The sequence below is a fragment of the Gallinula chloropus genome (assembly GCF_964237585.1).
Source record: "Gallinula chloropus genome assembly, chromosome: 1".
Classification (NCBI taxonomy): Eukaryota; Metazoa; Chordata; class Aves; order Gruiformes; family Rallidae; genus Gallinula; species Gallinula chloropus.
The window spans coordinates 29,663,866-29,691,375 of record NC_140085.1 but is presented as its reverse complement, the minus strand read 5'-3'; the positions used below and the strand labels follow the sequence as shown (position 1 = coordinate 29,691,375).

The 27,510-nt window shown below is 40.6% G+C and overlaps 1 protein-coding gene across 1 annotated transcript; it reads right to left on the bottom strand.

Annotated features, from left to right (window-relative positions):
- Positions 1-1,299: 1,299 nt before the first annotated feature.
- MDM1 (Mdm1 nuclear protein) lies at positions 1,300-27,510 on the bottom strand (the record flags this gene model as incomplete). Its single annotated transcript, XM_084279122.1, has 15 exons — positions 1,300-2,540; positions 4,732-4,800; positions 5,856-6,114; positions 7,052-7,176; positions 7,300-7,448; positions 9,135-9,413; positions 10,784-10,959; positions 11,325-11,363; positions 16,080-16,179; positions 18,253-18,386; positions 20,426-20,581; positions 22,625-22,759; positions 23,187-23,548; positions 26,139-26,244; positions 27,355-27,510. The coding sequence occupies 15 exons, from the start codon at positions 27,508-27,510 to the stop codon at positions 2,434-2,436; spliced, it is 2,352 nt and encodes a 783-aa protein (XP_084135248.1). The 3' UTR covers positions 1,300-2,433.

The following is a 27,510-nucleotide window of genomic DNA, read 5'->3' as shown; positions in this document are numbered from 1 at the left end:
AGAGCTCTCTCCTGTCACAGACAGTTAACAGACTTCTGATAGGGCAAGACATGAAGAATTTGAGAAGACAGACACCAGAATCAAGTCTCCTCTGTGTGGTCTTGTTTTATTGGCAGGAACACTGCTTTCCCAGCTGGCAGCAGTCAGGGAGGAAACACCAGCTTGTTTACATGGCTGGGAGTTACAACCCCCCAACAGGGAGATTCACCAGCAGGTACACACAACTTGGGAACAGGAGCTGAAGACAATCAATTCAACACTTACTGACCAGGCCCATTGTTAATGATGTGCTCAGTCTGCAAATCTTGACCTTAAGTCAACAAGCTCCCAAAGCTGTTTACTCCTTAAGATACATCTCCTGTTGGCAACAGCCTTCCTCCTTGTTTAATAAGGTGGTCTCTCCACTTCAAGGCCTCTACGATTTCCTTGACAGAAACAATACACACTCACTGTAGAGCACGCACTTGCCATTATTAATAACGAGTGCACTTTTGAACCTTCCCAGCTTGCATGGAAACACAAGAGGAAATACGTTTGAAGGTTGGTCTAAAACGTCCAAAAACTCTCTTGAACTAGATAAACAACAACAGTAGAAAGCAGGCACAAAGAATTTTATGTCTTGAAGGCTACAGAAGAGCATCCTTCAGAAGCTGTGCACGAGCATTACTCAAAAAAGTATTTTGTCTACGTTCCCACTGATTACTTCTGTCCAAAAAAAAAGTTAGAACATGCCAGGCACAAACTAAATTTTGTTCAAATGAGGAATGTCATGATGATGTGTGAGACATCACAGGCTTCCATTCTCATCTCAAAATTGAGCTTTTACCCCCATGCAACAAAACACATCTCCCTCCTTTACCACATCTATGGTGTCCCTGGCAGAGATCAATATACACATACCATACAGCACACACCCAAGAGAACCAGAGCTACACAGACACACCAGACTCATGGTGCAATACTGCAAGCAAAATTGGCACATATGATCTGTGACTTACTGGCCTCAAAATCAGGCCTGCTATTCAGCACTCACTCTTTAAATCAACACCTAATTCATTAGAGACTGGCCCTTCAGGTACTGCAGCCTTCCAGCTGATGTAACACCCATCTGCTTTGGGTCACGATTCCAACTATCAACATATCTAGCTTTAGTAACTTACTCTTCCTGAAGATCAGCTCTGAGGGAACATCTTGTCTTTCAGAAGTCCACATATACTCAGCTGAAGAGGGGAAACAGAGAACTATAACAGAGAATTGCTATCATAACAGGCTCCGCCAATTTATCTGTCATAACTTGAATAGAAACAAATCAAACAATCTTTTTTATTTTCAGTAATACACATACATAATGGTGTACAAAATTGAAACATAAGTGTGTACAAAATTCAAATTTTCTTATATAAAATTTCCAAATAAAGTAATATTACAACTTGAAGCCACATAAGAACAACCAAACTGCCTGCTAGCCACCTACTTCCTCTATGTCATGTTAACTTGTTTGCTTGGAAAGATAAAATGATCTGTCAGCATAAGTCACACACATTTTTCACTGTGAAAATCGTAACAGTATTCCAATTTTCAAGAAACAGGCAACTAGGAAGGGAGATAATTAAAATGTCAAAGTCAAGAAAAAACATTCTTCTGAGTTTACTTTAGAAGATGAACTACTCCTAAAGACCTGAGTTCAAAGCGGGGCTGGGGAAGGCCACTGTTTAAGGTGGCTTTTTCTAGAAAAGTTGGATCTTGCTGACAAAAAGACACATGTTCACATCAGTACATCTGACAAAAAACCTGTGGACAATGAACAAACCCAAAAGCTTAATGTTCTTTTCTCAAACTCTAGTACATTTCAAGTTAGCTTCTTTAAGAAGTAATAGGAATTTTCTTTTTGCAATGGGTTAAAAGCTGAAAGCAGTCAAAGTAACTTTTTGTTATAGCACTGAGTTGTACTGACAATTCATACAGTAACAAATACACCACGGTTTGCCTTTATGATAGCTGGTTAAAATCAAGCAACTGAGGTGGTTGGTGAATGATGGTGCTGCTCCTGAATACTGTCCCAGGTCACGCTGCATGACTGCAGCAGAATACCTTGAAAAGTAACACACAGGTTGCATAGAAAGTAATTTTCTCCGTTTCAAGAGCTACAACTGTGGAAAAAAAAAAAAACCCAAACTCCAAAACTCCACATAGGTGTTGTGACATAGTAAATTAAGACATAACTCAGATATAAAAGAACCTACATTTTTACCACTGGTTTAAATATTGAAATTGTAAATTGGGATGACACGTCCTAACAGTTGGGTTATAGTAATGCTAAGCAAAAGGATGCTACATAGTATCTACAAGCACATTATTTTTACAATATACACTACAAGCTATAAAAAAATAAATCATTTTACAGAACAGTTTCTACACAACAGGTGGGAGAGATTATGTTTTGCCCCAAAAATCCTTCCTCTTCTGAGCTCGTTCCAGTATCTGAGATGCGAGCGAGCTAGATGCTGCTGAGCGAGCAGAAATCTGAGACAGCCTGTCATCTGTGGGGAAAGCAACAAGGGAAAAGGGAAGATTAAACACACATTTTTAAAACACAGTATTTTTATGTCCTCTTTCACCATGGATGCGAAAATAGTCCCACATTACACTTTATTACTTGCTAACTGACATGCTAGGGAAGAATCCCACTAGAAAGCTCCTAGGGCGTTAGGTAAGTTTAAGAGAGCTATGTGCCCAATGCTTGAGAAACTCCAGTGAGATCCCTGCTGCCATCTGGGAATTGCCCAAATCTCCACTTTGTCTTAACATTTACTCTTCTGTGTCAGACCTCAGAAATCGTTCCTTGAGCCTCTGTCACTGAACTCTGTACAGACCAGACCCTCCTAACACCACAGTCATGAAAGCAACCCGCCACTCCAAGCAAAGTGGACCACCTCAGAGTAACATACAGCTAAATCACCAACACCTATGGTGCCAGAAAAGCCCTTCTGTACCAGAACCAGCTAATGTGCCACAAGCTGTTAAAAGAAACATGTCTTCTGAAGAAAACAGGAAGTTTAACACTGAGATGAGAAGCATGCTTTGAAAATGTACTTCTGAAAGGTCTTCCTTTTGAATACTTTATACCCACAGAACTCTTAAAATGAAGCAGCCTGGACACTGCTTCTCTAAAACAGCACATTATACTCATTAACATCACTATTAAAATGTTGCTACAGCTCTGTCAAGATGCTCTCTACGAAAAATTACTTCGTTTACACTCGTTCTCCTGCAATGGATTGAAAAGAACTGTATCACTCCTGCCCAGGCCTGTCCCCAACAAACAAACAAACAAAAAAAATCAACAAAAATATTTCACAACTCAATCCTAACAGGCCCTGTGCTTTGTCAATGTTGACATTAACTTCTCTTGAAATACAGTGATCCAAACAACCCGTAACAGGTTCACACACTGCACAAAACAGCTATATTCCCATGTACAAGGACTGCTAAGTGCACTTCTGCAGACATGGCACCAGAGGTTCTCCCAGGTTGTCTGCACATGAACAAATATGGACATATGAAATATCCATGAGCTGGCACACTGCACCTGTTTCTGAAAGCTCACACAGCATCACTCAGCTCAGAGGGCAAAAAACCTAGCATTTACAGCATTTAATCTGTGTGCAGCAAGCTTGTGGGAAGCTGCAGAGTACTATTGGATTTTGCATGTTTTGTGTAGACACACAGATGCTTGGCTGAGCCATCTGCACAACCCACACATTTTCCAGCCAACTACAATGAGTAAAACAGAGAATCGGGCTGAACCTTGGTTAAAACCAAGGAGCAAACAAATACAAGGGGTACAGAAAAAAAAGTTTTAGGTTGCTCTGGGGTATAGCTATAAATAAACTGCAATCAGATACCAGTTTGTTCTGCCCATACTCTAATCTGAGCCAAGCACAGGTGACTGCGACTTGCACAGCACCAAACCAAGCTCAACCTCATATACCATGCTAAGAAACAACATGTAGCAGCTCAAGCTCAAGCTAATGAGGCTACAGTGCCTCTGGCTGACTCATACTACTGAAGGAGTTTATTTGTGTCTGCCCACAGAAAGGCCAAGAAGATGCACTGGTGGTCTGTGCACTGGCTGCTCCCCAAGCCTAACTTTACAGCAAAGAGGAAAAAGACCAGTCAGAACAGCAATCAGAATAACAGGGTGCCATATGTACCCCTAATGCACTGAACAGGTGGGAAAATTAAAGCCAGAAGAATCATTCTATGCTGCATATCTGGTGCTGAAGACTCAAAGGCAACATCTTAATATTTCTGGTACCTTTAAAGTTGCATCCAAAGTTGCTGCAGCTGCAACTTGGACTCTGATCACTGTGCAGTTTGCTTCTGTTGCTGTCAACACAAAGGCTTACAAAATATGTGGGGAGGAAGCGCTTTTAGGTATGGAACCGAACAAGCAGCTACAGGAACCATATCAAGCCACAATGGTCTACTGAACTTTCAGCTGCATTTAATGGTTTATTCCTACTAGAATATACCTTCATATTCATACTTCAGAATGCTAGGATTAACATTTTCAAACTACTTCGATGAAACAGTGCAGCAGTAATTCATGCAAACACATAAACCAGTACTGCCTACTGCATTCAGAAACTTCACATATTAGTATGAAAGTTAAAATTAATCAAGGTAATATACACATGACATACAACAATACTTTGGGACAAGAAATACCTTCATCATTGTAGTTTCTTTCCTGAAGGGGTAACTGGAAAGGTCTAATTTTTGTACTGCCAACATTCCCTGAGACAAAAAGTCAAAGGCACAGCTCTGAATCATTTCAAAATAGACAAAGGATAACATTTCATTTTTAGAACATTTAAAAGTGTTTTTAAATCACGTCCAAAACATGAGTTTTATAAACAGCAGCCATACCAAAACCCCCACAAGACTCCTTTAAGCTGAGGTAAAATAAACTTAGTCCACTGTAATCTTCTCAAGGCACCTAGCTTTGGTTGCTGCTACAAGTTATTTAGTGAACTATACTCGAGGCACACAGCTAGAACACAGCACCAATTCTCACCTCCTGCCAAGGATATTCTCCAGGTTTCATCATCCCACTCAGAACAGAAATACTACTTTAGTATCTACAATAAAATCCCAATAATTGTGGGACTTCAAGCAGCTACAGAAAGACTTTGTAGAACAGAGCCTTAAACACATCAACTTTATGTTGACTAAGGGGTGAAGGATTCTTTTCTTTATCATATTTATGTCCTCAGTACCCCTAAACCTTGTTTAAAATCTTTGAAAAGCTCCAGCACAAATTCCTCCTCAGACAAGAAATGACTTTTCTCAAAATCCAGTAAGTCTTTTACAGATGGCTCTTCTTTGTTTCCATATCCTGGAAAGTTATTGGAGCTTCTCTCTCAGAAATCCACAACTCTTGCAAAACGATACCACGCTATAAAGGTCACCATTTACACAGTGCTGTTGGTAACTGCAACTGGAAAAGTGTCACAGCATCAGCTGTAGCCTAAAGATTAAAAATTACAACTGTTCACGCTAAACCAAATTATTCTCATAATGAGTAAGTACTTATTGACATTAATAACGCAAAAGTAGATAACAGACTGCTAGAGTACAGTGGTATTAGTGGAATCTGAAACTAAGGTGGAAAGCTGTGCAAATTTCCTCAGCAAAACTAAACATACAGTAGAAAAGCTTTTGTTTACAAACAACACGTTCTTTCTCCAGTCTGTAAGGCAGCAGGCTCCGCACTCTTGGCCTGAATGCTGCACAGCAGCCACTTCCAACCTGCACCACTCTAACACTGGCAGTTAATATACAAAACCCACCATTATGCTGGAATTCTGGATCCTTGAGAGTCCCTTGAATACGACGAGAGGGACTCCAGCAAGGCACAGGGCAGGTTTTGGCTGACTTCAGCACAGGTGGGGTAGAGGAATGCTCTTGATGGGCTGATGCAAAAGGAACTCGCTCATCAGAAACACTGTTAGGAGGCCACTGATCCTGCCTAAGTGGCAGAGGATCCAAAGTTCCCAGTCCAGCAGGTGGAGAGGTAAGGAATGAAACAGCATCTGCTTCCACATTAGGCTAAAACACAATAGAAAGAAACAAGAAAGACCAAAACCAAAACCACGAATCTCCAACATCTCATATACAGCCTTCCAGGAAAGATCTTAGGAGATGCAGCAAATGTTTGCTTTAGACAGTTCACTTTCAAGCTTGTGAGACAGCTTAAAGGAAATCTACTCCTAATAACAAGTGTTGAACATGGTCTGAAAGTTCTCTTGTCAAGTCAAAACAAAAGCTTATTTTCTGTACAGCAGAAAACAGTGATCTTAGATTTTAAACCAACTTCTCACACAACTGTACTACTTCTAAAACAGAACTTACTACAGAGGATGTATGCAGTGAAACACCAGCTGGTTTTGTAGAACACAGACTAAGCACAACTTGACCAAAAACCCACAATTTTGAGAGGAAGACAGTTAAAAACTTCTAAATGTTTCTATTTTTCTTTTGTTAACAGTGCAAGCTGCTAAATAAAAGAAGCACAAAAGTAAAGGCAAGGGAGAATTAAGCTATTATAGCACATTTATGTATCTTCTACATAGGCACCCAACCTCTCCTTTAACTGCATTAATGTCAAGGAATCCGAAGCTGTGCACTATGTCAGTGGCAAGCTGCAGTAGCATCAGTGGGGAAAATCAACAGCTCCTGATCACAGCTTTAAAAACAACCCAACAAAAAACAACAAACCACAACAGAAAAAGCCCGATCCTGTGCACTCAGCACAAAAGTAAAATGGAGCTCATCCACTCACACTCCAATAGTCTCAATGCTTTCACTTGACACCCCAAAAACATGATTTATTCAGACATCAGCCTTTTTTAGTCACAGATAATGAAAATTCTAGAATAGTAAATGCCACCTCAAGAAAAAGGTGTTCACAACAAGTAAATTGTTCACAATTACTTACAAAGCATAATCCTACAATGCATAATGGTAAGTCTCTTTTCTGGCTCACCTGGAATGACCTTCTTTTTGAAGCTTCTCCTGCACCTTGCTTAGCTGTAGAAGGGTCCATTCCTAAACCTCGTGTTCTCTGTTGTGAAGACTTGAATTTTGGAGGAGACACTAGAACCGCACCTCCTAATGTAGTGGAGAAGATGAAAAATGCATTATTACCTTAAGTAACCTACCAAATTAATTCATATGTCTTTTGGTATTTTCATAAGTTCATGAAATACTGCTTTGGTATTTGAAAGCTTTTACCAACAGCTGGGGTTGTAAGATCATGATGAGTCCTCTGAGCTCCACCAAGTGCTCTCAGCTTTGGGGTAGGAAGCCTGCCACCTGTCCTGGAGGATACAGATGAAGAATCTGACACAGCTGCAGAAGAATTCAATACTAAGGCACTCTCACTGCAAAAAAGGAGAAATGATGAAAGAATTAGCTAAAGACTCAGGAGTCCTGCATTTCTAATGCATTCCTACAACAGAGCCTAAGGCAACACAGTTAGGGCCGTAAAACACCAAAAGCCTGCAGCTAAAATGTCTGCCTATAACAGGGAGGCCTGGATTCCAGCCCCCAAGCCTCAGTTTCTGTATATTTTTAATGTAACCAGATAAAATACATAAACAGTATCAAGACATACATTCAGGCTGTCTGTCCCAATAAACCCTGAACGTATTGCTGCACAGTAGGAGGCTCAACAGAAGAGCTAGAAAGAGCAGCCACCCAGAAAAAATCTGAACCTCATTGCCACCTTAGAGGTAGGAACGTGGGTTTGCCTCTTTTCAGTCAATGTGGTGGAACTGAAACCGAGTATCCCACATTTGTGTAACTAGTCTAGTCCCGAGGTTATTAAATAAATCAGCATTACCACTTCTGTCCTCTTCCTCCAGATGCATTTCAAAGGGAGGTGGCGGCGGTGGCGGCACACCCGCACCGTGCGAGGCACCCGACCCTGGCAGGGCATGCTAGGCACGCTCTGAGGGCAGACACCAGGCAGAGGATGACTCCTCTCTAGTGCTCAAGCTGGCCTAGGTAACATGCAAATGTTAAGCCGCTCCGCGTGGACAAGTCCAGAGCAGATCTGAGCCCACAGCCACATTGCAGGATGACAGAAAACCTTAAATGTCAACTACAGGCATGTTTATGAGCTAGATAACATCTAGAATTAGAAACAAGGTTTTCAGGATGACAGTTTTGAAAGCTGTATTTGATTTCTATCTGAGTCTAGCATCTCAACCTGTCTTTGCTTGGGTTTTGCATACAGGATATTCTCCCCAGAGGAGACAACTACAATTCCTCACCTTAGATTCATGCTGCAACACCAAAGATAAAACCCAGTGAGGAACAGAGAATGCTTAGATGGTATGGTAACAAAGGCCAAAGTTACTCAGATTTAAATATCTATTAAACTGCTGTTCTATCAATAAAAGTATGCAAAACATGCACGAGAAAAAGCCAGACACTTCTGGAACTAGCTATAATATGGATGTTTCAGCTGTCAAATACAGTACTAAGCACCATATTATATACACACAGAATTGATCTCTCACTATTTCTAAACACCTCTCCACCTTTTCTCCCACCTGTGCTCAGTAACATAATCACCAGTGATTACTGGATGCTAGTTACCTTTTTTCTCCCAAGTCCTTTATTGTTGTGCATGACTAAGAAAAACAGATGCTTAAGCACAAGATTAGCATGTGTTCTATCCTTTCAGTCCTATGAGTCCTAAGATATCAATTTGAAGCAAATTGTGAGCTTTAATTTTCACTACATTTGGCTGTTGCGTAATCAACAGTCTGCTCTGAGCGGCCCAGACTGCAATTTTTTAAGTTTTGGGATAAAAAAAAAGATTGGAATTGCTTATGCTTCTACAAACTTCTGTCTTGCAAGGTAGAAATCCAGACACATTTCCATCACCAGTCTTGAACTTTCTCATTCTTTATAATACTGTTAAAAACAAAAGCACTATCACACCAACTTACACTCTTTAAGTAAATCTGATTTGAAAAGAAAAATTAGTTCACCTACATATTCCTGAGACATTAGAGGAAAACATTATAGTTATACACCACAAAAATGTTCACTTTTACCCTTCAATTTTCTTATCTTCACTGGCATCCTTATTATTTTCTTCTGACTGCTGAGCCAGGACTGCAGCCTGTTCACCTTGGTTCTCTTCCTCTTCTGTTGATTGCTGATTCTCCCTTTCTTCCATACCTTCCTGTTCACCCCAAACCAAACGCCTTTTGACTGGAACAGTTAAAGCATCTGACAAGTCTTTCTTCTCAGCACTGTGCTGGTGTGGCTGTTGCCTGGAATCAGGTTGCTCCAGCATTCTGGGGCTTGGCACGGTCTCTTTTTCAGAAACTCTAGGGAATAAAGAAAGCAATGTTTCGTACTGTTGATTTGCACAGTATGTATGTGTCTCTGTAGAACACGTTCAGTTAAGTCCTTTGTCAAAAGTACAGCTCAGATATTGAAAGGTGGTACAGTTGACAGGGTGAATTGAGTTGACTTGGTTAAATTTCCACTTAAGTTTTAACTAATGTTTAAGTACAACTCATCTGCAAACTAGATTCTGTGAAAACTCTTTCTGGATTACCATTTCCAAAAATGGAATGTAAAATCAGTGCTCTATTTCCAATTGAAACAACAATTGTCAGAAGTGCTCAAAAAATGTTCTATGCATAGGGACTGTCTGATGGCACAATTCTGAAAGCCAAGTAGTTTAGGAAACTCCTCTTTAGGCACAAGTTTTGCAAGTCTTGAACTCTCAACTGCTCACAGAAATCAGTGTGAATTAGCCCAGTGCACAGAAATGAGATCACAAATAGAATCTGTATTTCACATGCAAAACCCAAAAAATAGTTTAACAGGTAAGCCAATACAGTGCAATGAGTACTTCTCCATCTCATTCCTCAGCCCTAGAGCTACAGTCATGCCAGGGGTAGATCTCTCACACACACTAGAGCCTACAACAATCTAAGTGCACTGCAGACAGAGGCATCCACGGCACTGTTTGTAAATATCAGATCTCAGAGAAGACACAAATGGCTTTTTGCTTCCTTCTTGCTTCAGCAACAGCCATCTGCATACTTTACTGAAACAGTAATACTGAATTTTCCTAGCAAAAGATCTGCTATCAGCCAATTCTAATGGCCTTCAAAGGAAGGAGAAAATGGATGTACACCATTCCAGTTCCTAAGTCTTCATCTCAGAACTAAACCATGTCTAAGACTCAAACACAAGATTAATTAAATCTGAGAAGGATATTTGTAACATCTTGAGTAGATAAAAAGTATTTCATGTCATCCCAGTGGAGAGAAGACTCTTACTTCACTATGACTCAGTGTGAAATTCCTCCAGACTTGTAAGGCTAAGGTTGCCACACTAAATACAACTATAAGGGAGTAACTACTTCTTTCCAAAGACTGTACTGTGACTCATTTTCAACTGGAGCACAAATCAAATGATGTATCTGTGACAAGGTGAATGTTCTGTTGTGATAATTTACACATCACAAAACCTTATGACAGCTCCAGTTGGAAGGGTCTTCAAAAAGACCATCCATCCAGTCCAACCTTTCTCAGGGAAACAGAACCTAGCTAAAATTATCCAGCACCCTGTCAAATAGCTTGAATACAGTCAAACATCCCAGATCTCAGTTATGCTAGGCCTAAATTCAGCATTTTGTTTTGTTTCTAACCTACAGAATAACAGGCAGGAATAACCACCTTACCCAGCAAGATCTAGTGCTCTGATGTTGTTGCTGATGCCTTCTTCTGAACTGGAATTTGAGGACACGTCCCAGAGACTGTTATTATCGGACAGGATCTGATTGAGGTGGTAGCGGGAGAAGTGGGTTCCCTCTACTTGCTGCCTGTAAGCCTTGGCTCTTTCTCGAAGTTCCTTCACCTGTGTATCAAGGTTTTGTAAGTTGCAAACCTGTTTAAAGGTCACTAATAGGCTATAATATTATTTGCATTAGCTAATGGCAGGTAAAGGAGGGAGGCCAGTTACTCATAATACAGAGTCACCCACAGCACAAACATTGCATGCCACAGTAAATGCAACAAAAGGGAAGCAAAAATAACAAAAGTGTGTATTTAATAAGCATGTTTGAGCCATGAAGCCAAAGCAAAATTGTCAATTACTCATTTCATGGGCACAAAAAGATATGCAGCAACTATGCATAAATTTAGTGCTGGAATCTAGTTCTTCCATCAGTGCTCAGCCATCAGTGCTCTGAACATTGAAACAGGAACTTAGATGCAACCAACCTCCATATACCACAGGGAATTTAGGGTGTTTTGAGATGCCTAAAGAGAGGAATACAGAATTATTTTTAAAATTCCTTCTTTTTCTCTCAACACTGTATTGTTATAATCACCCTTGTAACTTTATTTCAGTCTAAGTAGGAAATTAAATATCAAAAGCCTGTCAACATAGCTCTATGCTGCCTCCCTGAGATTTAGTAACAAGTTGTAAAACAAATACATCAGCACTAGTATTTCATCAGTTTTTGCTAAGCTTGATGAAATTAATTTAGATTTCTAAGCCTTAACACTCAAACATGCATTCACTACACAGTGATTTATGATTACTACAAGTCAGTGGATCTATGTGCATGTGTAACACTGAGCCTGTACGTTGTGAACACTGCAACTGATCTAGCTACATTAGTCTTATCTCAAGAGCATGACAATTATATGAGAACTCTCCATGCTATTGTAGGTAAGACACAATATCAGAATCACTCCTTTTAGGTTATCAGTAGCTGTAAGAACAACACGTCAGGTTCAGTCTTTAAATAAAGGTGGTAAGCCTTCTCTTTCAACATTATACTGCTGATTTTACACTATCAATTTAATGGTTAAAATTATTTCAACACTCCCACTGTCTTGTGTCCTTCACCCAAACACAATTAAAGTGCAGGAAGAAAAAGCAACAACAAAACTTTGATGTCTCAATGATCAAAAATAACTTTGGGATATTATTTTGTGAATTCTGGCTCACTGAAATGGTTCACAGGAAATAAGTATTTTGTCAAAGAGCAGGAAAGTAACGCTGACACTTCCTCCAGCACATTTTCAAAGTTTTTCTTATTTATTCTTCTTTCATGCTAGACTTCACATCATTCTTCCTGCAAGGAACAGCGTTAAGTGGGCCAAATTCCGCTAAACCCATAAAAAGTAACTGGATGCAGCAGATGGAAATACACTTAGTCCACACCAGCCAGCTTCCCACAAATTTGACCCACTAAACTTCCAAAGAACAGCCCATTTTAAAAAACGTATACATGTTTTAAGAGTGGAGTTTAAAATTTGAGGTGCGATGATCTACTAGCTTACTCGCTTTAGGTGGAAGAATGAAAAATGAATGAAGATAGCCACCACAGAGGGAATATAAATCCAGAGCAACAGGACACTACAGGGGGAGGAAGAATACTATGTCTCCAGTCAATTGTGAAGAAGTACAAAGGACAACCATCCCCTTCAGTGACTCAGCAGGCAGCATTATCTCAGCAGGACACAGGCCCCTGAGAGTCCTACTGTGATTATGAATTACCCACATTAATTTTTCAAAAGCATAATTCAAAGAGATTTTTTCATTCAACTGCTGAAAAGCAGCCCTTAATAATACATTGCAGAGCAGCAGTCTAGGAGTAATCACTACAGCTAAGGTCATACCAGAATTCTATTACCATCTTTGCCTGTTTCGGCTCAGAACTTCAAGAAAGTCTGCTCTGGGCCAAAGTTATGCAGGTGTGATCCCAACAAAGGGAGAAACTAGATTGAAATCAGTCAGAACTTATCATCAAATCATGTAAAGTGTGTTCTGGAGGCACCTTCAGCAGGGGTGAGTCCCAACAATGCACTGTAAGCTGAGGTTAGATACAGCTTTGAAAAAAATTCTCTTGGTGTCAGTAAATTTGTCTGGGAACAGGTACAAAATCATGTAGATACAAAACCAGCTTTGGGGGAGTTGATACTGTGAATAGCTGAAGTACCTTTTCTGCTTTACAACATAATGCACTAGAAACTTTTCCCAAGTTTTCATTAACCTGCTCTTAACATATTTGTCAAATGGCTAGAGTCTCCCTTACATCTCTACCGTGAATGAAATATTTTATTCTGTTTTCACCATGCTGGATCCCATCTAAGAACATCCCATGTTCTTACAACAAAAATACTGATGGATGCTAAAAAAAAAAATCTGGCCCAAAATCAGGTCTATCAGGACTTTTATTCTTCTATTAACATAGGTTTTAAGACTAGAAAATTGCAATCTTTAATACTGCTCTTTTCACTACACCCACAAAGAACTTTTTGAAGAGATACAACCCACGGTGTTAATATTCCCATATATACCAAGACAAAAGCAAATTACAGGAATGCTATACAGAAAAATATCCCTCACTATCACATTTACTCAGGTTATTATTCTTTATCTACTAGGTTAATATGCTGGGCTGGTTGTGTCTGGGATTGAGTTAAATGTCTTCAGAGTTGTTTATGTGGGGCTGCAGTTTGGATTTGTGCTGAAAACAGAGCTGGTAACACAAGGACATTTTAGTTACTGCTGAGCAGTGCTTACACAGAGCCGAGGCCTTCCTTGCTCCTCACCCCACCAGTGAGGAGGCTGGGGGTGCACAAGGAGTTGGCAGGGGACACAGCTGGGACAGCTGACCCCCAATGACCAAAGGGATATTCCATATCATATGATGTCATGCTCAGCAATAAAAGCTGTAGGAAGGAGCAGGAAGGGGGGAACATTTGGAACTATGGTGTTTGGCCTCCCCAAGTAACCATTATGTGTGATGAAGCCCTGCTTTCCTGGAGATGGCTGAACTGCCTGCCCATGGGATGGAGTGAATGAATTCCTTGTTTTGCTTGGCTTGCTTGTGAAGCTTTTGCTTTACCTGTTCAACTGCCCTTATCCCAGAGCCCACAAGTTTTCTCACTTTACCCTTTCTGATCCTCTCCCCACACCCACTGTGGAGGAGTAAGCAAGCAGCTGGGGGGAACTCAGCTACCTACAGGGGTTAAACCATGACATGTGCTCACAGGCATATGATTTAAAGTCTGTGAGAGGGAGGAGAAATTCAGGTAATTCAAACTATAAAAGTCTCTTTGACATGAACTCATACTAGGATCTACTACATAAAAATGTGTACATAATCTAAGCATGTTTGTCATCAGTAAAACACTCCATCATACTCCTGTAACGAATGCAGCTCTTCCAGCCACCCATCACAACTCCTTCATTTAGAAGACCCTAAAAATCCTAATTTTTTTTTTTTTTTTTTACTTCTTCATGCTTAGTCCCCAGTGACTTCTTTCTAGTTTCCTCTGCAGTTCCCTTGTCAGCAAGAAAATCTCCATGGACAAGTCAGACATCCAAAATACGTTATCTACAGTGTGAGAATTTCTTGGTTTCTCATACATTCTAATTAAATGCTGCATACATTTACTTCCCCCATCTCTCAAATATGACCCAAAATGATCCTGCCTGGCAAAGCAGAACACCCATCCTCCACCTGCAGTCTCTGCAGTTTTTCCCTGGACTCTACTGCAGTGACTCCTCCCAGCTGGCTGTGCGCCGCAAGCACAATCTACTCCAAGGAAATGCGTCCCCTTTCCCTCTGCTTGCCCACCAGTCGGTCGCTCTTGAAGCTGACTGTTTGGAATGTTACTGATGCAGCATCCAGGCTGCAGACGAAAGCCCTACATGCCAGAAAAATGACATAATATTCTATGGAAACATTCCCTACACTGCTTACAGTCAGGCTGCGTGCATGCTTAAATTATTCTACAGCCTTGGTGACAGTAGGACTGAGTCTAACGCATATATCAATGCATGTAACAAATAAAGAAATGTTGCTTGGTTTTAGTTCTCCAACATCCTCCTGCATACATACACAAGATCACATCATGAGTTATCTCAAACTGTGATTTACTTTAAACTTTGAGACCTAGTTCTCATTATTTCATATATATTCAACATACATTTCTTTTTGACTAAAAAGGGAAATTAAATAACATGCTAGACGAAATCCAGTGAGGAAGCGTAAAATGGAATGCTACCACACTATTTCTGCAATATCCAGAGAATGTTACTTCCAAAATCTCAAAGCCCAATGCCCTAGAGACTTCTTCAGTTCTATTTTCCACATCAGCTTGGTCCCAACTGATGAGGAAACTCACATTTCCAAGTACATGCCACACATCAGCAGCACACAGTGTCTCAGGAAGGCTCCCTTTATCAGCTGAAAGAAGCCTAAGTCACTGCAGAGAAACCTGACCACTGCAGAACCAGCTCTAGCAATTTCTTAGCACACTGTTAATGGTTTTGATTTACATGACTAGCTCAGGAAACTGTACTCAGTAATTCTACTCAGAAATCCTACCGTCCTGAAGCTGCTCAGCATTTTCAGAGCTCTGTTGAATGAGTCGTGTAATAACGAACACGATTACTGAATAAACTACATGAAAATAGTTAGGCTGACTGAAACCTGCAAGAGAATTCTTAACTTCGTGTTCTATCTGACAGAACTCAGCTGACTGCTTTGAACAGACTCAGCACAGCAAACTAATAAACTGGCACTATCAAGCTGACCTCGGCTGACACATATTTTGGCCTTATCCTTTTATTCCCTTGGAATTCCTGATCATCTAATTCTACATTTTGAAAGCTTATGCTTCTTACAATGGGGCTGAACACAAACATGACAATTACCTGCTCCAAGAGACCCTGTTCTGCATTACTATGATTTGTAAGGGAAGCAAAACTCCTTCCTCACTTTGCATGTCACATTAATATATTCTCTAAGTCATGTGGGGTTTTTTTCTCACTACATACTACACTGACTTGTCAGAACCTAATCTTCTTTGTATACTCACCTTTGGGAGCTTGAATCATTAATATTAACAATCTCAAAACTGTATCTTGTAAACAGCACAAGTCAAAGCTTTTTTGTACATACAATTCAAAACAGCAAACAATCAAGTTTCAGAATTTTTAAGAATACTCACTTGGTTGGGAACTTTATTCCTGATACGAGACCAAACTCCATCTTTATAGAAATACTGGGCTGGAGACAAAAATTTTGACCTATATTCTGTGTTCATCTTCCTACAAAATCAAGAATGAAGAGAGGGAAACAAGACAGAAAGGGTAAAACTTGATATCCAGAATACTCTTTAGGAGCTCTTTTAGAGTTGCATCAACAACCACAAATATACTTGCACTTAAATGCCAGGCTGAGATTTGAAAAACCCATGCTTTGAAACACAGCTCACCCATACCAACACAACTAGGGAAGCTGTGAAAAAGCTCTTTCACAGTTGGTGACTCTTCAATTAGTTACTCCTGATGGTTTTTCTTCACAACCCTTCTGTCAGAAGCTTTTACCCTCACAGCAGAGCATAATACAAGCCATAGGACTCAATTACTTCAATGCAAAGCAGAGCAAAGTCACTTGATGAAGGTGCATTTTAGCAATGCCTGGTTTGGCACTAAGGTGGTTAGGCCATTTCCCTCTATGACCTGCACTCCAAAGGCGCTCTGCATGTGGGTTGTGTGAACTACTGGGGTTACAAAAATCCAACTACCAGAACAACAGTCAGTTTAATTCATCTAACTATGTTCTACTGGATTTGATCTTCAGAAGGCCTCTGTACTCAAAAAGATGAATTTGTTTTCCCTTCTGCCACACATGTACATACGCAGAAAAACTAGCATCATCTAAACTACAGCAGGCAATAAGAAATACTTCCAAGTCCTTAAGCAATGAACAGTGGATTTATGACCTTAAATCTAAAGAGGTTATTGGTTTTAATCTTGCTTCAAAACATTACTAACTTCATTTTCATATATTCAGTGTTGGCTAAAAAAGCACTGGTTTTCAGTTTTCTTCAGAAATAGATCATAAGAGCCTGAAGTTGGGAGAATAAAATGCACCTTGTAAAAAGAAAAATGACAAGGAAAAAACTCCCTTTATCCAAAACCACTTTCCATATGTCCCTTTTGTTGGAACCGATAGAACTCCTTCAGCACTGCTGGCAAAACTAGTGGATTAACTAAAAAAACAACCCCCACACATCACTGCTCTGCCTTCGTCCCAGACATTCTGCTGCCCAAGCAGGCCGTGCAACACAGGTTTGCATAGAGAGTGACAGTCCCGTCTGCATATTGAGAGCATTTTGGCAGTTGTTTGCACAGTGACTGTTTTGGAAACTTTCATCTTGTGCTACCATACTGAAGCCATAAGAGGCAGAAATTTGTCCTTAAATGAAAAAAAGTCAATGATCAAGAATTTCACACACCACTCACTGAAAAAATTGACTACAATCTACTACATCAAAGAGCTACAAAAAACAGAGTTAAAGATTTTAACTACACTATATCCACTCACTTTTTCATAAAGCAATTTTATTTCATGGTATTTGGGCTGATCATTTTGTAATTATCTCCCAATATCTCTTCTCCCATCTTTAGTGTCGTAACACTGCCAGAAAGTCACGTGAATGAAAGCAATCACTGGGACGTAGGTTAAGCACAAAGACAGCAGAGATGGACCAACCTATGCATTTTAAAAGCTCCATCCATTCTTGGCCTATCTCAGATGTGTAGGAATTGCAAACATGAGTTCAGCTCATGCAATGTAGGTATGTGGCAGAAGAAAAAGATACTTGGATAGCCCTCAGTAACATACAGTTTTGTTTTATTCCCATGCTTGTCAGATTACCTTAAATCAGATTTATTCCCCCTTATGGTTGCTTTTGCTACTCTGGGGCAGAAAGTGGTACTGACTGGAAAAAGCAGGCATCAAGTACAATCATCACTGTTTTGAGCAAGCACAGGAGATCAGTCTGATGACAACTTCCAAACCACTCACTGGAAGCTTAGTAGCTGCACTGCACCGAATGAATTTCATTCACGTTAAATTTATTAGTATCATTAGCACTACATCAGAAGGTTGGACTGAACGAGTGTGGTTACAAAGCTTCTGCTGCCCAGAGAAAGGGATGGAAGTCAACACCAGGTTTAGGTGTGCCCACAGAAAGCTCAGTTCCAGAGCTGCAACAGGGCATTTGCCCCTGCAGCTGTGGCATGGTGTGGCTAAAGGTCCGTCATCCAGCGTTCTACACATTCGGCTGCTGTACACCTAAGCACTAGGCTAGGTTTTTCCTATTTTATACATACCCACGACTTGTACGTAAAGAGAGGGGCTTTGGACTGATATGTTGCTTATTTTTTTGTTTAGGATGTTTCTGTTCTGATTTCCCTTGTTTTCCTGCATCTTCTGCTGGCTTTTGAAATGGTTCTTCCCTCTTACTCTAAGGCAAAGATAATTTCAAAAATACCACATTAGCTAGCGATCTGAAAACCCTCAGACTCCTTTTGACATCAAAGTCTTGCAAAAAAGTTAATTTCATTTTAGTGTTAGCTGTTTTGCATATTTAATACAAGCAAGAATATTAGGAACTAGCAAAATGCCAAAGCTAAGATTCCAAGTGCAACTCTCAGTTAGATGATCCAGTTTGTATGCTTTACAAATTAATTTAATGCGAAACACAGCAATAACATAATACGGTACCTGTGCATTCTAATCCGACTTGTGGAAGGCTTAACATGTTTACCTCTGGAATTTGCAATAAATTTAAAAAAAAAAAACCTCTTAGCTTCATAGTCAGACAATATAAATTAATTTATAATAAACCAAAGGAAAATTTTAATCTCCTGCCATTGTGGTTTATAACAGGTCAGATTGGCTTTTTCAGTTCTTATATTAAAGGGTTTTTTTTTTTCTTGCTTATTTTATCCTCTCAGAAATATCATGCATTTCTGAATCTGCTGGAAATCGTCACAGACATTATTCAAAAAAAAAAAAAGATATAGAAAAAAAGCCCTCAAAATCCCCTCAAACCTTTTCAAGGTATTAATCAGAAAAGAGACAGCAATATAAACAAAGTCTTTTAGACACTTTCACCAGAATTCCATTCTCATGCCTTCTCTTCCTCCACTTTATTACTCTCTCAAGAAAAACAGAACTTAAATTTCCAATACTAAAAGCAAATATATACTTCCTGAAAGCTTCATGCCTTCCAAGCTTTCTTCATGCCTGCTAGAAGAGGACAAAAGATTCCTCCTTCCTAGTTGAGATTTAAAGCACTGGGCAGGTCTGAGTTTTAAATGATAAAGTTTTCAAGCCAATAATCATCTTTGAGAACATCAAAAGTACCAACAGCTTAAAGTGATCCACAGGCACTTGATGTTAAGTATGCTTTTCACTCAGTAATGGTCCTAGTGAACATGTTGACTGACATTGGCTCTTTCTGTTTATCAGAACAGAGACAGGTGAAGAGATTCCTATGTGGTCCTTCTACCTAGAGGATGGTGATCTCCAAGAATTCAGACAACAGAACACCTGGTCGCCAGCTACAGACCACCATATGTCCACCTTGCAAAATAGGTTAGCTGTCATGCAGTCTAAATCACTCTCTCCTATTTTTAGAAGTCTCAGTCTGAAACAATTCTTTTCCATTAAGTGTATCTAGTAAAATGGCCACAGTCATATTTCCTAACAGTACATTTGTTTGTACAAGCCAATAGCAAGACAAGGAAATGCAAGGCCTCAGAGAGCTGAATTACTACCATAAAAGACATTTTAATATGTTTTGAACTGAGTAACAGAGCCTACACAGGCTACACTATGTCCTGTTACAGCCCTATGCTGAATATAGTTAATTACTTTTCAACTTATCAAGGCAAAGCCAAATTATTTGTAACCCTTCTTCCACATTTCTCCAGATTACTACTACTGGGTGAAAGTCAGTTCCAACTGTAGCATCTTCCATACATCAACATATTGTTTTCTAATTTACATTATGTCTGATTTGAGATCCAAAAACTTGCTGACCTCCCATCCAGCCCTCCTGCATACCAAGAGACTACACAGGTACCAAGGAAAGTATAAATTAGAGATTCTGATTTCAGGAACTATCCTAATGGCTAAAACCAAAGTTTCAGTTAAAAAAAAAAAAAAAAAACCAAAGAAAAACCCAAAAGAAAACCCACTTGAAAACTCATAAATTAAGGTAACAGGAAAAAGACACTTAAAATGTCATTGTAGACTCAACAAATGCACTACAGAAACTACAAAACCCACTACAGAAACCCCCAAGAGCAAAGAGAGCTGCACGATGTTATTTTCAGCGTTTATAGCACAACCACTACTACCCAACTCCAGTGTCATCAGCAACAGCTCTAAAACGTTAACTAAAAAATTTCAAAATAAACCCATGCCTTCATTATTGAAAGGAACAATCAAAATCACAGAAGAACATTAATGCCTTTCATTTAGGGAAATATTTACTTGTTCACAAACCAGAAGTTCTTTCTCTTCTGAAGCACCTCTCTCTTGTGGACCCTTAACAGGAGGAGACTCTTCAAAATTTCTCTCAGGTGCAGGTTCAGAAGTGATTGCAGGAGATTTCAAAGGAGGTATGGATTTACTTGTGTTGCAAATAACCTTTGTGAAAAGAAAACACAACATCAGAGTGTGATTTGCTTACCTTAAGGCTAAATTTTCAAAATCAGTTAACCAATTCATGCAAATACACTCACATATGAGAAAAGAGATGGTCATGTGTACAAACACAGCATATGCAGACTAATTAACTTCCAGGACAAAGTGGAGAGAACCTTACTTTGATAAAATTGCATTTAAAAGTGACTGAGTCAAACACTTAAACCTGTGGTCAAATGCTGTTCCTACTTAAGGTCACTAAGAGAGTTTTTCTGTATTTAGGAAGACAGTTCAGAGGTGTATGTAGGATCATATTTTTAAAACATTTTCTCATAAAACTGCTGTGAGTCCTCAGTACATGTCCAGTTCACAAGTAGCAGACAGCTGTCAGAACTAGATGCTTAGGGGTTGGTAATCTGAGCTGTCTGCTATGTTCCAATCAATACTGTATTGTAACCCAAGGTAGAGAATTTCCTTAATACATAGCCAGGTATCTTCTCCTGAGAAGGTGCTGAGTTAAAAGACCGTGCCACATACCACATGCATACATTTTCCCTAGCTTCAGTCTGACTTAGAGCCTAACTTGGATAACAGAATCTCTTCAAGGGAAAGGTATTGTTAGCATTCAGTACTCAGGTATATTCTCCATCATATCAACTGCAATCAAAACAAACTTAGTTTGTTAACATCTCTACTTTTTATCATTCAACTCTAATCAAGTTTAGAACCTACAAAACTTTACAGCTATTTAAATTCTATTTATCTAAGGATTCATGGTGGCTGCAGAGTTATTTTTATGGCTCCTTATTTCATGTAAGCTGTGAAAAAAAAAATGGTATTTTAGATTTCATGTCTGTCTTCTGAAATAGAACAGTGTTCACAAGTGTCAGTAATGACATTATCAGACTGATTTCTAATAAAGTCAAATGAAACTCTCTACGAAATTTTCCTAAGGTGACTTTCTGGGACCTGCCTCCTTCTCAAATGGTCCTTTGGCTTCTATACGATTGTCATAAATTTCAGTGAGTTTTTCTTGGATAAGAAACTGCTGGGGAAACATCTCTCAAAGCAAGGCCACCTGCTTGGCATCCCAACAGGAACAAGACAGGAAGAGTTTTTATAGTGACCCATCCTGGTTACCAACATTTAATGCCTCTGAAAGCTGTTGTTACCTATGGGTAAAAACAGAGAGTGTACCTCTGCAATAATGCCGTTAATGTACACGCTCCTGCTGAAGAAACAGAAGACAAGATAAAAGTGGAAGCACCTATTTTATGCTGTGAAATGACCAAAAGATGGACTGAGTCTCCCAAGTTCTGATCCCAGTAACAATGAACTGAAAACACAAAGCAGTCACACCATCGGTGCTACTCTTCGTGGTCCAATTAGAAATAGCAACATTTCCAACCCTATAAAGTCCAAGACCTCATTCTATGTATTAAAATGCCACAAGTGTCTTAAAATCAGGAGATTCCACTTTTAAATATAAGCAGCTCTTAAGAAAGAAAAACCACTACAAAGATGCACTTTAGGGCCTAGAATTCTACGTGCACAGAAATGGAGACTGAGAATAAGAAACTGTGGTAACCCATAAAAGACCATGAGAATAAATACTGAAACCGGAATGATTTCAGTGGCAAGATGTGTTATTACAACACACAACACCTGAACATTCATCTGTTGATGAGATCTGTTGATTAGATAATATAAAAATGATAAAAACGAAGTGTAACACTAAGTAGGATGTTAGAATTCTTAAAGTAAATTAATGCAAACAGAAAAAAATGGTTCTGTTAGAAAGGATGGAATACAACCAGGGAGAACAAGAGCAAGTACTTAGAGATATCTACAATAAAGAATCACAGAGAAACAAACCTAACTATACTGAATTTTTGGATACTGGAAGAAAAATTTTAAAAAAGAACAACCATGTAACAGCATTCAAGTTTGGACCCACACCATGGAAGAAGACATCTTGGAAAGCAAGCAACTTTGCTGATACATAAAAGAAACCAGTCATTTCCTTTTTGGATTCTTTGTAATTACCTGTTCAGCTGCAAGTATCGGTGACTTTTCATGAGGACTCTTCCAAACGAATTGGCTTTGGTATTCAGAATTTCTAGGGAAAGTATTTACACGTGAAATATTCATGCCTGCTCTCCTCTGAAGGACTCTGTGAAGCTGACAATGTAAGAAAAAAAATAACACTGACTGAAAGATACTTGACTTTCAAAACATTGTAGGACAAGGAACAATGCACACCTTCAAACCAATGGCTTGGGGGGTTTGTTATATGAATTAAGTGAACACAAAGTACATTTTGTCATTCTAGCAAACCACCCCAAAAACCTATGTAATACTGGCTAAATCCTTGTTTAACTAGGGATGGTATATGAAGGTCAAAATACCTACTGACTTAACTGGAACCAAAATATGGCCTCAGAAATGCTGTTCTCCCAACAGAGAAGCTACAACATCGAACAACATAAAAATACATGGCTAAAGAGAGAGTTAAGACAACAGTGGCTGGTGTATGTGTATTACTGAAAACATCAGATTGGTACTTTTTATACTGGTCAATTAAAAAAATATATGTATCTTCCCATACCCCATTACCCATTTCTTCAAATTCCTTTTTTGGAGAGGTAAATGGTGCATTTTGATTTGGCAGAGCAGCAGAGGGCGATCTCTTCATGTTCTTTTCCGCAAGGGCAAGAGTGGTTCCACCTGTAGAATCCACTGACTGTGACCGAACTTTTGGGGGCAGACTGGGTCCTTCTGGGGTTTCAATTTTTTCCTGGTTCATTTCATTGTTGTTATGGTCCGTGTACAGCTCTGCAGTCCTCAGAGCTTCAGTTTCAAGTGGATCATTCAAATCACAATCTGCTGTCCACTCAAAAGACTTTGAAATCTGTGGATCACGGTAAGGTACCCTTCTCTTGGAAATGAAGTTCGGCTCTTTTATGATTCCTGGAAAAGACATATTAGGTTTAACAACAACATTCTACTGAAGACTTAATATCATTTTATTACAAGAGCAAACTGGAAATTTATCACGCACTCATTGTTAGAAAAACATATTTTAGGATCTTGGAGCAATGCCAGCCTCTGGATTACAGGTATGGCTGTGAAATTTGTCTTTCCTATCTGCAAATGTCTTCCCTTCCACTAAAGGGACACGGGACCGTGGCTCTCCAGGACCATGTTATGTAACACCTTATAAAGCAAATATGGCCACAGCACAACCTTTGGCAAGTTAATTCTGGGAGTTCAATGGTAAGAACAAAATAAACACAGCCAGTGAAAAGAATGCAGTTAACACAGATCATAGAATCATAGAATGGTTAGGGCTGGAAGGGACCTTAAAGATCAAGTTCAACCCCTCTGCAATGGGCAGGGACACCTCTCACTAGACCAGGCTGCTCAGGGCACCATCCAACCTGGCCTTGAATACAGAACAACCAACTGTCAGTGCTAAAAAAAAAAAAAATGCCACAAACATTTCTCATTGCATATGAACAAAATACCTTGCTGAAAAGGTTTTCACCCACTGTGCCAGGACAGTGACAGATCCCTATTGATCTAATACAACCGTGATTTAAAACCATCTCAGATAGCTGGTGACTTTTTATAGTACAAACACAAAAACACTTCCAAATTCTAAAACACACTATGTAGCAAAAGCAGGTATCATTTCGAAGAATTGCTGCCCATTACATGTGCAGATGAAAATAAAATTACCCTATCATTTTAAGAAGGGGATTGAATGACTGAACACATTTAAAGCAGGAAATCATAATACAACTGCAAGGTGCTCAACTGCAATGGACAAATAAAAAGCTCCTGACTGGCTGAAAGACACAATTTACAGGAGAGAAAAAAGCTCCATGATAAAGCAACAGAGAGACCAACCAACACTGAGAGGTATACAGAATGTCTGGATGTTCAAATACACATACAGGTGGTAGGAAATAATTCCAGTGGAAAAACACTGGAAAAGCAGCAGGAAGGAGCTCAGAGCACCTGAAGCTGTTAACTTTTTGTGGATATAGAATCACAGAATGTGTTAGGTTGGAAGGGATCTTTAAAGGTCATGTTGTGCAACCCCCCTGCAGTAAGCAGGGACATCTTCACTAGATTAGGTCGCTCAAAGCCCCATCAAGTCTGACCTTGAATATCTCCAGGGGTGGAGCCTCCACTAGGTCTCTGGGTAACCTGTTCCAAGTCATTCTTAAAGCTGCTAGCTATGTGTTTCAACAGGAAGAGCTCTATCAAAAACAATCTGCATGTCCTGTGAGGTGTCAAGTGACGTTTGAAGATGCACATGGTAACATGGCCAGAAAAGAGGTGGGAGTGAAAATGAGTGCAAAGGTGAAAGAAAACTACACCAAGCACAAATACAAACACTACTACAGTGTGAGGAGGAGGTGAAACTGCTCTATTGCTAACTCTGTTACTGCAAATCTAAAATTTTTAGTTTAGTTCAGCTGGAAAGGCAGCATAGCTTGCAATTTTAGGAAGAAATTAATGTGTTTGGATATTTCAGAACTTGTGGAAGATATTCAATACAGGTGCCCATACACAGAGCTGCGTGGAAGCAAGGTTAAAGAAATACCTAACTTTGCAGTAATGAAAGAAAGCAGTAATATATATAAAGCATAATGTATGGAATTATTTATTAAAATGTCTAGTATCTCAAGTGAAAACAAACCATCCTCCCAGCAGTTGGTTCTTAATGACCAGGCCATAACTTAGAACACTTATCACAATGTAGGAATGCTATACTGGACTCTAATTACACAGACTGCATAGCATGGTTGCACTGACTTACACAGTTTTACTAACCTATGTTATGCCACTACAATAATTCCTATTATTTAATGCCCTTTTTCAAAACATCACACTTGCATCACTCTGCAGCTTACTTCTTTTCCTCAACTCTCTATGGGCCTTTCAATCCAGAAGCTATTTCCCTTGTCTTCTATGCTCCAATCCCTCATTTTCCACTGGTAATAATGTCTATAGCCCCTAGACTGCAGCATCATAGACTTTTTCCATTTAATGCATATCCTTTCTTTTTTTCCCTTAGCTAGCTGCCCCTGTAGGTCTTCATAAAAATGTTATATTGTATCAAACTTACCCCTAAATTAGTCTCCTCTTAAATATGGAATTTCACTAATGCCATGCACCACAGGTAAGCCAGTGCCTCCTACACACCACGGGTTAACACTGCATCTGTGCTTCATGCTTGAGACTCACCTTGACATTGCAAGTCAGAAACCATGTATTTTTCAAGCTTTACGTAAATAGCACTAATATTAAAAAGAAAGTTTGGGCACAGCCAGAAAGCACAGGGCATTCAAAAACATTCTATATTATAGCCAAGAATGTTCTTCTAACTGGATGAAGCACACCAACTGCAAACATCACCAGTTCACTGTGGTCCTGCAATCACAGCAAACCTCTCTATAACTCCTGCAGCCCAGGCTCATGCTCATCAGCGCCAACTTGGGCAGCACCAGGCTTTGCAATGAGAAGGGTGGCTTTCAGGCGCTCTTACCAAACTGATCCGACCGCAGTCCTGCCCACAAGGATTTCTGCTGTTGGGACGGGCTAGAAAACTCTGGGGTTTTCCACTTGAAGTTTCTTTTGTACTCACTCAGTCCCTGCAGGAAACAGAGAGACTGTCAAGCGCCCGGCGCGGATCCTGCTTCACGGCTCCTGCTGGCAGCAGCTCTCCAGGGGGAAAAACAGGGACGCTGCAGGATTGAGCTACGCTGACAGGTTGCTGAATCTTCCAAAACCCAGCCCTCGCCCCCCACCCAAGAGCAGAAACCTCTGATTGATCTCTCTACGAACAGCGGGACAGAGCGTGGAATCATCTCATGCGCCAGAAAGTACGCAAACAACTTTCGGGAACAAACACAGCAGGAACCCTCCGTCACCCACACGACCGAACTCCTTCTGTCTTTATTAGCCAGCGCTCCCCAGCGCAAGGGCATCACCTTTACCGCTTCGCCAGCGGCACCCCAGAAACGGCAGTACCGCTCCTTCTGCCGGGGCCCACAGCGATACCCCCTCTGCCTGCTGGGGCCCGCCGGGCCCGCCGCCCCCCCGCCCAAGCCCGGGACGCCGCCCGCCCGCCGGCGCAGCGCGGGGCCCGCCGGGGCGCACACGCTCCACAACCCCCTCCGCCGGGGCCGCTGCTCGGGCAGCGCCGCGCCGCCTCACCCTGAAGCGCACGGGCATGGCAGAGCGCGGGCCGCCGCACCACGGTCGTCAACACCGCCGTTCCCCTGGCAAAGCTGGCGGCTCGCCCCGCTTCGCCTCGCCAGGCGCCTGCGCAGTGGCTGGCCCGGCGGGGGAGGGGAGTGCGGCGGCCCGCGGCCGGCCGGCGTCGCTTCCCCACACGGTGCTGCCGGCGGGGGCCATGTTGGCGGGGTGCTGTCGCCGCTGCTTTCCTCCATGGCCCTGCGTTCAGGGGCCGTGTTGTCAGGGTGCTGCTGCCTTGTTATCCACATTAAATGCGTTTTCCCCACCTGTGGCAGGATAACGGCGCTCTGTTTGCTAGTGTGGTGTGCCTGGAGGAGATCGCCAGGGAGGCGTGTGAGCCTACCAACGTGTCTGTCAGTAGTGTGAGGCACTTGGCGGTTAATGCAGCACAAGGACAGGGGAATATTGATGCTTGCCTTAAAAAAGAACCCCACACCCACGCTTGCAGCATTATGATGGCACAACAATAAAGTTTTATAAAAAGGAAATTTAAGTTCCCTTACCTTTCTGAAGCCTGTGCCACAGCGTGCCGGCTGCCGATTCTCCTTTGCAACCTCACCCGACCTCTTTGCGTGATCAGGAGATCCTAATCCACCTTCTTGTATAGATCTTCCCTCAGGCCTTGCTTTTTTGACTGCCTTCCCACTGGTAATCTCCAT